Source organism: Callospermophilus lateralis, chromosome 5 (genome assembly GCF_048772815.1).
Source record: "Callospermophilus lateralis isolate mCalLat2 chromosome 5, mCalLat2.hap1, whole genome shotgun sequence".
NCBI classification, from domain to species: Eukaryota; Metazoa; Chordata; class Mammalia; order Rodentia; family Sciuridae; genus Callospermophilus; species Callospermophilus lateralis.
Genome location: NC_135309.1, coordinates 83,375,432 through 83,391,687, shown reverse-complemented (window position 1 = coordinate 83,391,687; position 16,256 = coordinate 83,375,432). Strand labels below are relative to the sequence as shown.

The window sequence follows — 16,256 nt, the reverse complement described above, 5'->3', positions numbered from 1 at the left end:
ATTCTCCCAACCCACTTTTCACTAACAGAACTCCTCCTCATTGTGTCCCCAAACCAGGATGAGGTGAGGGCTCTATGCTTTTAACATTTAGGGAGAACACATTACAGCCCACAAAATTACAGCATGCATAGGAAAAATAATATTGTGGCCTTGAAGAATGCCTAATGTTCTTTCTTTATTCAAACCCAGAAAGAAAAATGCCTCTTTAAATATATTATAGATAAGAAATCATGAACTACAAAAATAAACCTATGGGTTTTTTTTTTCCTAAAGGGAGAAATTAAGTATCTTTTAACAACTCTTTAGTGTTTTGAAGGTTTTTGCATGCATTGATCTTTTCTCTCGAGGTGTTTAACCTCTTCCTATTTAGTAGAACTGAACCTGTGCAAGGAGAAAGAAGGGCATACTATTTGAAGAGCTGAAGCTCTGTGAAAATACAAATTCTACAGAGCATCGGTTCAGATTTGGTAGATCTGATGTGATGCCTGGGGTATCTGACAAGTGCCTGGGTGGTTCTAATTTGCGGTTCTCAAGTCGCATTTTGAGAAACACTCAGAGAGCTAGAGATAGGCAGTTATTTTTTTTAATAAAGCTTTTGAAAGAGCTGCTTTTAAGTACTGATCATTTATACTTGGAATTATCAGTTTGTCCCATCAATGGGTCTTTCTGATTTTTTATGACGTCCTTCTCTCCTTTACTGGTGTACCCTCTATGGGTGTCACAAGGCTGTACTCATTTGCCCAGTCCCACACACTAGGGGAAGGATACATGCTTGACAGGTTCCAGAAAGAGCCCTTCCTCCCCTCATTTAAACTTGATTTCCTTTAGTATCTTTCTTTATACCAGGTAGCAACACTTAGGAAGCAATCTGATGAATTACCCAAAAGTATATAATGATTGAGAATAGTTTTGTGCTTCTGCCTCAGGTCCTTTATTTTAGCTGTTTCTGCTGACTATTCATTCTCCTACATCTTTTGTTGTTTGTTTAATACATTACTCATTATCTTTACAGACAAGCTTCTTTGATATTCCCTGGAAATAGCCTCTGAATCTCATCTCACCTGTCAGCCACTCTCAAATCCAAATAATTTATCACAATGTAAGATCACCTTATATATTCTGTCTTTTTTCTAATGTTTTTTTCTAATGTTTTTCTAGAAAAATATCATTCCATAAAACTGTTGGCCTTTTCTATAATTTTAATACTTCTATCCCTAGCATATAAGTAAGTTATCAGTAAATATTTGGTGTATAACTGAATAAATGTGAATTTCTCCCACGAGAATAAATCTCTTAACAGTGGGCATGAAGACAAAGCCTTGCTTTTTTACAATTTACTGAGGATCTGGAAGGTGGTATTTTGTTTTGCAGGGAAAAGCAGATGGTAGTAGAAGAAAGTTAGAAAAGCAAAGGAGTAGTTGAATTTCTGTTCTAAAATGTCTTCTTTTGGGGCAGGCTTTTCAATAGAAGTAGGTCCAAAAAGGGTATCATCCTGAGAAACATGGTCATCCTATGATATAAAATCTCCCTCTAATATCATAACACCCTCTTAAGCCAGAAGTAGCTGCTTATGGTATTTCATGGGCTTCATAAGGGAAGTTACTCAAAGTTGGAGGCAGGTAACCAGTATCAAAACAGGTATTTCAGTGGACATTAACTACTTGAGTTGAGTGCTAGGCCTTTTGTTGTAAACTCTATATTTAGAGTTTATTTTCTTATTTTGGAAAGTAAGAAGGTAGGTATAAATGATTTCTCATGTATTTTCCAACATTAATAAGAATTTTGATTCAAACTACCATCTACCAGGGGATATGAAAAACTAACTGTGAGTAAGTGACTCCACCTACTGGGTGACTCTTAAATTACAAATAATATTCCGATGAAGTATGAAAACTTGGAGACTTCCTTAAGGTCTCTATTATATTGAGTTCATGTCTCTCTATGTCTCTCTCTCTCTCTCTCTCTCTCTCTCTCTCTCTCTCCCTCTCTCTCTCTCTCTCTCTCACACACACACACACACACACACACACACGCACGCATGCACACACACACACCATTCTTTCTGAATGGTGAAGGCACTTTCCATGGGTATGTCTTTGTTTTATTCCTGTGGACTCAGAATTATGATTATGGTCACAAATTTTACTTAATAGGTCTTCCATTTGTCTCTTACCTTTTGCTAGGAATGACAGGACAGTAAAACAGGTGGGATGGGAAACTAGAGATAGCTGAGATCTGCATTAGAACCAGATCCACTGTGGTACGCAAAGCACTATGGTGTGACAGGAGCTGGGTCAGGGTCTATAGTCTGTAGGGGCAAGGATTTTGCAAGTAGTGACAAAAATGAGAAGGAAAGCACTAGGATGCTTGATGTAGTATAAAGAAAGAGCATGATTTGATCCTTTTAACCAAGCATACTTGATTTTGAATCTGTATTCAAGTTATTAGTTACATGATAACAAGCAATTTACCAAGAATGGAGAAAGGAGATGTACTCCAGTATAGTATTTGAAATTATGTAACAGCCCTTGTAGTGATTGGTTTGCATGTAACTTAATTTAATTCACATAAAAGCCTTATCAAGTAGATATAATTTCCTATGACATTCTGGTGAACTGTTGTTTTTCTCATTTTGCATACTCTTCTTGGATAATCCAGCATGATCATTATTTAAATAACCACCTGCATTGCTCAAGCAGACACCTGACTGCAGTGGGATAGAAAAAGAAAGAGAAAGAGTGTGAGAAGTTTATTTCAAAAAGTTTGCATTAGGAAAGGAGAAGAGAAATAAAAGCTAGTTGAAAGAAATGTGTTTTCAAAGGAGTTTCCCCCTTCTCCCTTGAGATGGCAAAGACAAATGTGATTTTACATTGGAAAAAAGCAAAATTTAAAAATCTAGATAATCCAAACAAGACCAGTCACAGCAAGACAGGTTCACTTTCTTACCAAGAGGTTCTTGTCTCGTGAACAACCTCTTTGTAGCAGCTTTTCATTCTACTGATCACTTCCATCCTCTCAAAACACATTCCTCTGAACCCTTTGGTTTTCCTCTTGGCCCACTGGCTATCTCTGGATTTATTTCCAAACCCTCCTCCCTGTGCCAAACTTCTGACAGAATCTGTCTTCTACCTAAGGGCTAGGTTCTCAGCTCTCTTCTTTTATAATCTACATTCTTCCTAGGTGACTTCTTAGCATACCATATCATCTAAACATGCAAATGATTAACACCACCAGTCTCTTTCCACATCTTTACCAAGTGCTCCAACACAGTCTTTGCCTGGATATATAATAGGCATAAAACCTTTTGCATGATAAACATAACTAAAAGTACTCTCACAAATCAACTATATTGTTTCCTTCCACTGTCTATTCAAACTTACCCTTTGGGCCTGGTTTTCTTATGATGCTTGGATCATTTCCAGGGTAAGTCCGAACAGCTACCAACTTTTCTAGTAAGCTTTAGTTGACTAAGAGTTGTTGCATAAAATCTTTATTCTAAGACTGTGGTCTGTAGATTCAGAATTACCTTCAGTGCCCACACTATTTACTCTCTCTACCCTGCTTCCATTTAGTTAGAGAACTTTATAATTCTGTAAAATGAATTGTTAGCCTCTTGAAAATTTTGAAGGGAGTATACATCACTTTCCTTTGATAAAAGGAAATGCAGATTAAGAGGTCTACTTACAAAAGAAATTCAACATACGTAACTAAAATAATTAATCCTATTTCATGCTTTCAATTTTAATCTTTGTTGAAAATGAAGTCTTCTCTCACTGTGTGTGCCATGCCATCCACTAGACTCCTTCTCCAACACAGCAGAGTACATATGCAGTGACAATCAGAACTCTTGAAATAGAGACAAGTATTTACAGCACAGTACACTGTAAAGCCCAGTGTGTGAAGAGCCTCCCAGTTCCCCCACACACACCCACATTTGGGTTCTTGCATATAGATTCATAGAACAGAACAAAAACTGGCTTGTTTCTCTACATTAGAGAGGGAATGCCTCCTTTTATTTTTAACTTGGTTGAACATTCAGTCTTCATTTTCATAAAGTTCAACATGCTATTGGCACTAATGGCCTGATATAGCCAACTTTTAGGATAAATAGTGAATAGGTTGGCCAGTCATTCCTCTTCTTTTGTGTCTTCAACTTTTTTCTCTGTTTCTCTATACTCCACCCCCAGCATTCACATTTAAACTGGTAACTTACATTTTGAAAACTATGACAAAAACAGCTTTTCTCTCATACCATCTTCCTTGTCAGTTGTCACTGGAGTTCTCCTTTTGGTATTGGCAAACTAGTTGATCAAGCATCACCTCTACTGCTGAGAAAATGGAAGAGTTGAAATATATGTCTCTGAATATTGCACAAAGCTAGGAAGAAAATGAATATTAATGAAGGTAAAACCCAGCAGAAGAATCCAACATCAGGGTCATACCCATTTGAAGAGGCTGAGAAATAAACAGAGCATTCAACAGTTATGGAGCTGACCATCTGTTAAGGAGGTATTCCTGATAGGTCATGATCTGAGCTAGATCTCTGAAGAATAACCCGGAAATTAGGTGAATGAGGCAAATGCCAACCCTCACAGGCACTGAAGGTTGTCTTACAACCACTCCAGCACTGATAAGATTGAGATGACCTTGAATTATGAGTACTTTTATCTTTATAACAGAAACAAAATTACAAAAATGGAAGATGACAGAACAGATCTATGGGGGATCCAGATAAAGGAATCATTAGATATGGACTTTAACAGACGATGTTAGTATGTTAAAAGAAATGAAAGACAAGCTTGAGAATTTCAGCATATACAGGAAACTATAAAAATAATCAAATAGAAAGTAGAAGTGAAAATGTAAGTACTGTAGTTAAAAACTTTATGGAATTAATTTGCTATTAAGTTATACCATTGCAAGTATGTCAGAAGAATATATACAAAATAAAGTATAGAGAGACAAGAGTTTTTTCTTAGCTTTCTGTTGAGAAAGTAGTTGAGGATCTTATTGTCACAATGAAAGTCAAAAGAAAATGTAAAGACACATTCAAAGTTCTGAAAGGAAACAACCACTAAATCTATAATTCTATAGCCAATAAAAATTCTTAAAGTATTAAGGAGAGACAAAGATATTTGCTAATACTGAAAAATTCATCACCAATAGACACTCACTAAACAGTATCCTGCTAGAAGAAAAAAAAATGACCTCAGGCTAAACATTTGAAGATGCAAGAGGAGGAATATTAATAGGAGGGGTAAATATAAAAGAATACCAATAATATGTCATAGGAGTAATGGTCTGTGTAGAATTAAAGTACAAAACACCATGAACATATAGAGAATAGTTAAATTAGGTGCTGTGAATTCCACAAAATAGTACAAGTATTAATTTATATTAAACTTTAATAAGTCAATGCATGAGGCAAACTTTTAGGTAACTTAAAATTATAATAAAAGGATTTTAATAAATATGATATATATGGAATAATAAAACTGTTTAATTACTGAAAGGAAGAAAAATGAGTAAAAGAAAGAAATATGGAACAGAGGGGCAAATTGAAAGAAAAATAGTGATAGCAGACAAATTCAATTATATTAGTATTTGCATTCATTGACACTTTTAAGTTACCTGCTTCTGTAGTCTCTTTTGCAGTTAAGCTTTTTAGACGACTAGTCTCTGAATGCTGTTTTCAAATTTCAACTCACATTAATGAATTGGCTCTGTCTAACCCCACTCAAGACTGCTTTTGCCAAAATTACCAATGACCTCCGTGATGCACAATTGAACAGATGCTCTCCAATAGTCATTGTTACATGGTCCCTCTGCGGCATGGGGAAACACTAATCATCTTCCTTCCTGAAACTTCAGTTTTTCTTTTGGCTCTGACACATGCTTTCCTAGGTTTTGTTTATCCCTCTCTGGCTACCTGCTCAATCACTTTTCCTATGTTCTCCTTCTCTGCCCACCCTCTGCTTATGTTAAGTTCTCTCTCTCTCTCTCTCTCTCTCTCGCTCGCTCTCTCTTTCTCTCTTCCTTTACATTCTCTCCCTTAGCAATGGCATCAGTTTCTGTGATTTAAACACTACACTCACTCACTACATGGCATACTATAATATCTATGCATATCTTCATATATAATCTCTGTCTCTCTCTGTGTTTCTGTCTGTATCTCTCTCTCTCTCTCTCTCTCTCTCTCTCTCTCTCTCTCTCACACACACACACACACACACACACACACACACACACTTTTCAATTTTTCTTCCTAGCTCCAATCTTGAATATTCAATATCAACCACAATACCACAAGGTTCAAACTGAACTACTAACCTTTCCTCATTCTATACTTCTGTGATCTGCTCTTGTTCCAATAGTAATCCAACCACTTACTTTTGAAAAAACTTCAGAACCATCCTTATCTACCCCTTCTCTAAGTTGTAGAAGGGATATCCCCATCACCACACATACACATTCATGTGTTGAAACCTCGTTCCTTAATGTAGAGGCATTTGGAGGTGTGATATTTGGAAATTAGGTCACTAGGGTGAAGCCTTCATGAATGGGATTAAGACCTTTACAAAATAGACTTCTAAGAATCCCTTGTCCCTTTCACCATGTGAGACATGTGAAAAGATGGTCTCCTATGAAGCAGGAAGGGGGTTCTCAAAAGCCAGTGAAGCTGTTGGTGCTTTGAATCCAGACTTCTCAAGCTTCAGAACTGAGCAAAATAAATTTCCATTGCTTATAAGGTGCCCAGTTTATGGTATTTTATTATAGCCTTCCTGAAAGACTAAGATACCACATTTAATCCATTACCCAATCTTATTAATTCTGGTTCTTAAAGATATCTGGAAATCTGTCTAGTAAAATACTCTTACCTGTGTCAAGACTGTTGCCTCTTGCCTAGAAAGCACTGACTTTCTAAGTGGAATTTTCATTCCACGCTTATCACCCTCCAATTCATTCTCAACACTAAGTCAGAATGAGCTTTTGAAAATCACCTTACCTAAAACATTTGATGGCTTTCTATTGTGGTTAGATGAATATGAAAAAGTCCCTCTTATTGTCTCAGGGCCTGCGTGATTGGTTTCTTGCCTACCTTCTATGCCTGACCTTCTTTTTCTGTCCTCCACCTTCCACTCTGGCTTTACCTGTGCTAGACTTTTTCTAATGTCCTCAAATATGACACACCTTTTTCTAGCCTGGAAACTGCACACATGTTGTTTCTCCTGGCTGGAGAAGGCTCATCCCAACTGGGTAATTATTATTCAGCCCTCGGGTATCACCTAAAATGTTATATCCTTGAAAAGGAACTCATTACATATCCCCCCATTCTAATTTATCTAGACTATTCATTTTACTTTTGTTCCAATTGTCAATTTATTGCCTCTTAGCCTCTGTTCAAATTCAACTCTTAAAATATGCTATGTAGTAAAAGACTGAATTCCTTGACATTTACAGTACATTCACATTTTCCTTTACATTTAGCATAGTGCTAAGATTTCTCAGTAGAGGGTGCTAGAGGAGCATTGCAGGGGGAAGGGATGATCTTGCTCTTTCAGCTGCAGCAGGGTGGGTCCACAGTGTGAATATATGAACAACTGGGCGTTCTTTGTCTCAGCCATGCACCCAGAACACACTGTGCTCCTGAAACCTTGCAGCTCTAGTTTGGCCTGGTGACCACCTTCCTGCAACTCTCTTCATAAGGATTTCCTATGCTGTAGGTCTCTAGCCCATCCTGATGTCCTGATCTCCTCTGCTCACTTCCCTCTTCCCCTAGGTTTCCCGCCCAACCCCCCTCCCCGCCTTACAGTCCTTTCCAGACCACCACTTCTTGACAAAGTCTTTCTAAAAATGTACCCCTCATGCTCTAGGCCTTCTGCCACCTGAGCACTCTCATTCTCATTGCATAACTATCTAGCAACAACCAGCTGAGATTTGCCTGCCGGATCTGTGCCTGAAAGGGTTGTTTTCTGTTTGTCCTGTGATTACAGATTTAACAATGACCTGGCCAAGTGGTGAGCTCTGCCATCCTGTGAATTAAACTGATTTTCTAATGAGATATGAATCCCAAATCTTAGAGAGGGATCCCCCTTCCAAGTTGGTCATTTCTTGGATATGCTGTCTTGGTGCCATATAGAATTTTCTTATATTTTATACTTATTCTTTTATTAGAGTTTAAGAACTCTTTATATTGAACTTCCCTTGTTTAAAAGCATTCTATGAGGCTGTCTCTTGGTTCCATCCAGACTACTGCAATTTTCTTCTCCCTATAATTTTACTTATAGGACTAATCACAATTGTGTGATTATTTCTTAGTAACAGTCTCTTCCACAGAACTATAAGCACAAACAGGGCAGGCTTCGTGTCTGTTTTGATACCTTCCCAGTGCTTCCATAATGCCTGGCTAATAAAAAGCACTCAATAAATATTTGCTGCATGAATGAATACTGTGTGGCCGGTTTCATTTTCTGCTAATTTATTCTGTTATGTTCTTCTTATGCTCCATTAACTCTTCTGAGTCATTGCTATCTATTCTAAAGATCAGACATAATGTATTCTGGAATTTGGAGCACTACAAGGGATCTGATTTTGGCTCTTTATAAACAAAATAAAGCTGTATTCCCATCTCCATATTAACACCTATTGTGGCAACGACGGTCACAGTGCATTTGCTCATGATAACTTTTTCTTTTGTGTACAAACTATAAAATCCACAATTTTTTTTTTTCAAAAGAAAACTAGAGGCAATTAAAACATATTTTAACACCAGCTATTATTATCACTAAAGTCCCAACTTTTTCACGTAAATACTACCCCAGAATTTATACACTCAAATCCCAACAGGGTCTGGTGGGTAATTCAAATGTCTGAACTCAGGGTAAGGAAATGAGGAGTAGTGGGAATTCAAATGCTTCACTTGAATTCATTTAATTAAAAAATTTATGAAAACACTATGTAAGCCAAACACAACACCTGCAAGCAACACCAGTCCTATGACCACTGCCTGCCAAACCTAGACCTAAGATATTGGCTCCAGATGCCATCTGAATTTCAAAAACCAGGAATCTTCAAACAAGGGGTGCCTGACTTAGAGTTATTTTATGTATTTATTTTGCTGAAAATAACATTGAAATCTAGCTATTAATTAATATTATTAATAATATTAATACTATTTTATAAGAGAAAACCAAATCATCCATCAAAGGCAGTAAATACATAATCTCAGGATACCAATCTCAAGAAAGAACAATTGGCAAGCTTAGATGAGCTGTTGTTGTGAAACTCACCTAGGCTACAAATCAACTTGAAAGCTTAGAAAAGAATGCACAAATTCTTGAAGATTCAGGAAGAGAGGAGATAGTTTGCCCGTGTACTTTGAAAAATTCTGGGGCTTCTGAAATAACACCTAGACTGGAAACTTCTGGTCTGTTCCACTTTAGCACTCAGACAACAGAAATCAAGGATAGATCATCATTTCTCATCCTAACTAGAGAAAATTTTTATTTTCCTGCACTGGAGGGAGACAAAGTTTTTCAGAATAGTTTATAGGGCTCACATTTCCATGAAAGCATAGCACCCCATGTTCTGTGTCACAAATAGATGGTTTATATTGTATGTACATATATATGTGTATATACAATATATATGTGTGTATATACATATACACACATTAAAATCTAGCTATGATTTAATACTATTAATACTAATTAATACTATACACACATATATATGTACAACTTAAAGTTAGGAAACTAGGGTAATGTAAATTAAAGGAAGAAAAAATAAGATTGTATAATGAATGAGGTAAAAGATCAAAAATCCTGCTTTGAACTCACAAATAATCTCAAAGTGAAGCCAGTAGGTGGTCCTTTAACAGATGGGAGAGTGTATGCACTTCTTAGGAAAAAGAGTCCATCTAGCTCCTGCCAACACCCAGACTATTTCAAGAGAAACTGAAAATTGAGATGTCCATGTGAAACCTCTGTTTTTACCATGTTTGCATCTGATTAAAAAGTATTAGACACTGGATTTCATGGGGCTGATAAAACACTTATGCTGACAAAATGTGAACTGCACATTAGAACCACCTGAAATGCTTTCCCCATATGTATGAATCTGGGCTCCATCCCAGACCTGCCAAATGAGAAACATCTGGGAGAAGAACTAAGCTTGCATATTTTGAGAATATTCCCCAGATGATTCCAATTTTCACCTATAGGTAGACATCACCTAAGAGATTTTGGAAAATGAAACAAGGTATTCCAGGCCACTTCCCTGGTGCTCTGCCACAGGAGCATTAATGACATCTGAGTCTTATCACACAGGGAACAGTGCCTGAGCTCTTCAGTCCTGGCCAACTGTGCTTTGCCTTAGGTCCACCTTGATTTCTCTAAATATTCAGTTTGGTTCTTATTTTCTCGGCTTTGATAAGAAAGTTTTCACAGAGAAGATGAAAATAGGAGCAGACAAGATAGAAACTTATGCCAGCCTTGATTTATGCAGCAGCAGAGAAAATAAATTACAATTCTCCAAGCTTTTGAAGAAAGAAAAAGTTTCCAAAAAGTCACAGAAGAGAACACTGTTTCCAGAATCCTGCAACATGGCACCATACAAGAGCATACTTGGGACACAGAATAGTTCATAGGACTGCTTTGCCTATTGCTTCTTGTTCTTCTCCCGGGGCCAGCCCTTACCCATACCCTCAGTTACCTTTTTATGTTTGTAATAGTGGAGACAGCCATCATGTTTCAGCACAAACCACCTCTTCCTCCAACCCTTCATGAAGCCAGAGTGAGTCCTCTTATGTAGATAGCCACGGCAGGTGGGCCGGGGGGTATTGGGACAGTGGCTGATGTCAGATCCCACCACCAAAGTCAAGATGTCTGAACCTAAAGGCATGAACATAAGATTGTTCAGTGGCTAGAAATCTTAAAATCAACTGGAAGGACACTACTATTCAGGAGTAGATGAGGAAACAGTTATAACTTTTAGAAATGGAATTAAATAGAATTTTAGCTTAGGAATGAAACCAATTCCTTAGCGATTGAAACCCTCATGTCTTTTCAGGAAAATACAAATTGGTGAAGGTAAAGTGACTTCCTCAAGGACTCACATCTTACACGGGGTTGAGTCAGATACAGGACCCAGGTGTCCTGACTTCCAGGACACAGTTCTTTCATTCAACCATAATGACCTATTGCTTCTAATTATGAACTCAGTTCTGTTCATTTTCATTTTGGGCCTATTTGACCCAAGTAAGCAAAAGGGAAGATTTAAGTCACTGCTTAAATAAGCAAAAGGGAAGATTTAAGACACTGTTGCCAATAGTGTCTCTCATCAAAATCAATTACCAACCCTTGAACTTGGAAGTAGAAGAAGATCTAGGAGGGCTAAAGTGCTTCCCCCTACCTACATATCTGACTTAAGCTAAGAGTTTAACCCTGAGCTTCCAGATTCCTATCTTCTCTTTCTTAGAAAGCCTTTGGTGCTTGGATTCAATGACATCTTCTTCCCCATAGGACTGGATGGTGTGTAGCTTGGGGAAATTGTCCCTGTCCCTGTTAATATGAGGCCACTGTGCTTTGATGCTGCCAATGTGGACATAGACTTTTATCATACACCTATCTTAGGATGTCTCAAGACAACACTCTGAATGTCACTCAGACAGACAGCAACCCTGACATCCTTTGAAGACTGCAAATGGGGTATGACTTCATTTACAATTCCTCTGAGAGAGAGGCCACATCCCTGAGGGGGGACATTTGGCCTTGGCTGCGCTGACTTCATCATGATGTCTGACATTGAGATTACCGATCTGTTTAGAGCTGTCTATGGAAATGGGGGTCAGTGAGGAGACTCCTCTTCTATAAATGACAAGCTCCAACCCAGGGGATCATTCCTGGCTGAGCCACATGGCCCTGAAAATAAAGATTTGTCCCAGAAAGGCTGACACAGTCTTAACTTTAGCAGCACGCAATGCACCTTGGTAATTAAATAACTCTCTGTGTGTCAAGATAATTCTTCATTGCCATGTAAATACATTTTAATTTATTGAACTGCCCTTAAGCTCCTGTCAAAAACACATCCAAAAAAATTAGAAGAAATGCTCCAGATTGACCAGCAACCCACAAATGTCTTTGTCTTTGGACTTTAGTCCCCAAAGAACTGCACTCCTGGACTAATATGCATAGTTGACACATCTGCCAATTTATTTATGTACTGTTGCAGTGGGTGCCCCGTGAGGTCATTTTCCTCTTGCTTACATAGTCTGCATATGGGTTTCTCTGATACTGATCAGGCCAAGCTTGTATTTCAGTCTGGCCATAAACAAAACTTGGTGTACCACAAAAAATTCTCTCTGGGGTAGGGATACAGATGGCCCTGCTGCAGAACAGTGTCATCATAGTAGAAGGAAGTTTTTCACATGCAGTTTTCGGACATGAGCTGGATGCATCGGGAGTTTCTGAGTTCCAAACAGCTGTCGGGCAGTGGTGGTTTTTATACTATTCATCCAATTCTATCAGGGCCCAGAGGACTTGGACCTGACATTCACAGAGAAGCTTAATTTAAGATTTTAGACAATTGATGTTACCTTCAAAAAAAGTTATTAGTATAGTCAATGTAATGTGTGTGTGTGTGTGTGTGTGTGTGCGTGTGTGTGTGTGTTTGTTAAAAGAACTAAATTGTCAAGTAGGAACGTTTAAAGCCTCCTGGTTTTGTTATCATATGTTTATTAACTTACTGGGAGCTTAAAATTAGGAAGTGTCTTTAGTTCAATGCTTTAAAAATCAAATAAGAATGCAAATCAGCCAGTGCTTTGCTAAACTGCATATCCTCACTCAGTGGGTCTGCATGAGGCCTGAGATTCTGAATTTGTAACAAGCTCTCAGGTAATGTTTGACTACAATTTGAGTTGCAAGTTCTCAGGTACCTCTCAGTTTCCAAGAGGCTCTGTTATTTAGCACAGTCTTTGCCACCAACTTCCATATTTCTTCCTTTCCTTGATTATGATTTACCATTCTCTGCCTGCTTCCATTTTGAGTCCCTACATTTCTCAGCAACAAAACTATCTCCCTCCTTTGCTTCTTTTTCTATGTATCTCTCCAACCTGAAGAATTACTTTCCTTTTCTGGACATCTTGCTTGTTTTTTGGTGGTGGGTGGGATGAAGGATGTGGGAAAGTAAATATCTGCAGCCTGAGATTAAAGAGTCAAGAGAACTTCCAGTTTCATTAGATGAAAAAAAAGCTTGAAAACTAAATCTTTAGCAAATTTAGCTCTTTGGTAATGATGTTCTTCAAAACAGAAGCTACCCAGCAAGCTCTTCTTCCCTAGCACTTTGGCCCAGAGCTTTGAAAGTAAGGAGTTGTGTGAGGTTATTTACAGCTACAGGAAAGAGAAAAATAATTTCTTTTTCTAATTCACACTTTCTCCTTGGCTTACCGTCTTCTTATTATGCCACCAATCTTAAACTGTGTCAGAGTCACACCTCTGCTGTCAGACAAACTCTACCACCCTCGTCAGCACAGAGGAGAAATGTGCAAGACAAGTACTGTCCCTGAGGGCTTGCTGTGTGCTTCATAGCTGAGGGCCTGGCCTCCAGAGATACCTGTGTGCTTGATTTTAGTGAAGCCTGCACTTAGTGAAGCAAAGTAGCCCAGAAGAAGGTGAAGGACTCTGGACTGATTAAGCTTTACTGTGTTCCTTTACTCTTTTTTATTGTTGATTAAATCTTCTATTTGAGTCTGCAAATATATATTAAATCTTCTATTTGAGTCTGCCCTATACATGTATAGAAAAGCCCAAAACAGAAAGTAAGGGACACCTAACTAAAACAAATATTCACACAGAGACATTGTCATCACAATGTGACACGGAGCACTTTAAAAAAATTTTGTTTTGGTCTTCCTGTCAGCAAAATCAAGGTATTTTAACAGGTGTGTGTGATCAGTACTATTAAATAGTAATCCTAATTATAAAATTAGACTTTCTAATCTTCAGTAAATCCCCTTTGTCACGCTAGTCTGGGGAGGTGACACTGGTGTTGGAGTCTAAGAAAACACACTTGTAATCATAGGGCCATAGCATGTCTCTGAGATGTCATGCTCTGATGCAGGGCTGTTTGTGAAAGAATCATCGGGGAGAGTTAACTCAAATTACAAATGTGCAGACCACGACCACAAATTTCTTACCAGTGACTAATATACAGCTAGATTTAGGATTCAACATGTGGCAAAAAGTGATTTGATGTTCACAAATATAGATCAATTTCATGGTCATGTATCATGTATATTCTTGTAGACCCACCCTCCCCAGTAATCCTGTTTTGTTCTGCCTTCTTTCACCATTACTGCCTATATATTTCATAATGTAGATGGGGCTAAAGTTGAATTTGGGTTCCCCTTTCTTGAGAAAGACTATCTGTCTATATCAGGAGGCATTCTTCTGTTGTTGTTGAACTCTGGTGTTCTTAATTCTCAGATCAACTGATTGTTACACTCAGATTCTGACACATGGTTCTCTGCAAGACCTCTTTTTGCTTTATTTCATTTTGTTTTGTTTTACTTTATTTTCTCGTCAGGCATTCTGTCCCTTACAAAACACACTGACTGTGGTATTTTGTGTACATTGTTTTATTTTTAGAAACAATATTATGCTAAGATGTAGTTCTATATCTTTCTCTCTCACCCTGCTTTGTTTCTCCCCTCCTCTCTCTTTTATTTTCAACTCAAAACCATGTTTTACAAATCTATCCATGGTCCTGGCTACTGTTGTTAAGAGAGGTGTAGAAACGCAGAGTGTGAATCCCTTGTGGTTTACTTATCTTTTCGTCTAGTGATGGCCACCCAAACTGCCTGTAATTCTTTTCTACTACATAGAACACTGCAACAAATGCCCTTGCATGGGTCCCTTTGCAAGTTTTTTTGGGGGTTGTTCACGCTAAAGTGCAACTGCTAGGACATAAGATTTACAGTTACTGCCCTAGTCACTGCAAGATTGCTCTCTGAAATGCCTGCATCTTCTAAGGAGTGCACGGAGGAGGCTCCTTTCCTTATCCTTTCTGTTTTGTATTTCTATTATTTCAATCGTTGTTGTTTTTTCAAATCTTTTGGATTTAAACTCTCATCTTGCTGATAATTTGCATTTCTTTGATTACTGACAAAGTTATTCTCCTACCAATTTCTTTTATTGACAACGCTTTTAACTTTACAATAGAAGTCTTTAATATAGCTGAAGTCCACATTTGTAAAAGGTATAAAGGTTAAGCCATAATGCTTGAATCCAGCTAACTTCTCTATAAAAGTGAGATTTTTTAGAAATTTTGTCCTCTCCTCATTGTTTTGTGGGGTTACCTTTTCCATATATAAAGTTTTGATTAATATTTGAGTATGTTTTTGAGCCTTCTGGTCCTTTTTCTTTCCACTAGTCTTTATCTGTTCTGTGGAAGAACTCCACCTTTTATTTATTATTATGGATTTGTAATATATCTTAGTATCTGGTATGAAAAGTCCTTTGCTATGGCTTGCCTTATTTACAAATGACATAGTTATTTGCAGATATTTAGTCTTCTACATATTTGAGGATAAGTGTGACAAGCTGCACACAATTTATTAAAAATTTATTGGAATATTATTGAATTTTTATATTCATTTTGGGTGAATTAAGATCTTTACAAATTTTTCCACCCCATTTCCAGGTATTTAAATTTTCTTTTATGTACCTTGAGGGAATCCTAAATATTTTTTTCCATGAAGTTCTTGTGCATTTTTTTTTTGTTAGATTAATTCTTACCTACCCTATAATTTGGTTGATAATGTTTATCATATATCATTTTCTTTTTGTTTTTTACTGATATGAGCAAATACTACTGATTTTTATAAGGTGATCTTGGTTTGGTCAGTCTTTGTCTATTTAGTTCTAGATGCTGGACTGCTTTCAGTTATACGCATATAATCTGCCAACGATAACGTTTTTTTCTCTTTCCTGCCAGAACATTTCTCTTTACTTCTCTTGAATGTGTTATTGGATTCGTCAGGCCCTTTGATATTTTGATAAATAGGGTTGTTATTATCAGCATTGTCTTTTTTCAATATAAAAAGAAATGTGTTCAAAGTTTCTCTGTTGTATGTTTTGATCTTGTGTGTGTACTTTTTTTATGATTAGGATTTGGGTAGTGTTACGGTATGGATCTTAAAAGTCCCCTAAAGGCCCATATGCTAAAGGTTTGGTAGCCAAACTGTCATGCTATTGAGA

General features: G+C 37.5%; 1 protein-coding gene across 1 annotated transcript in view; it reads right to left on the bottom strand.

Annotated features, from left to right (window-relative positions):
- Nucleotides 1-16,256, bottom strand: part of LOC143400457 (uncharacterized) — a 127,758-nt gene that overhangs the window by 46,253 nt on the left and 65,249 nt on the right. The window contains exon 7 of the mRNA XM_077109535.1: nucleotides 10,714-10,892. Coding sequence (XP_076965650.1) covers nucleotides 10,714-10,892 — 179 coding nt within the window. The remainder of the gene's footprint in view (nucleotides 1-10,713; nucleotides 10,893-16,256) is intronic.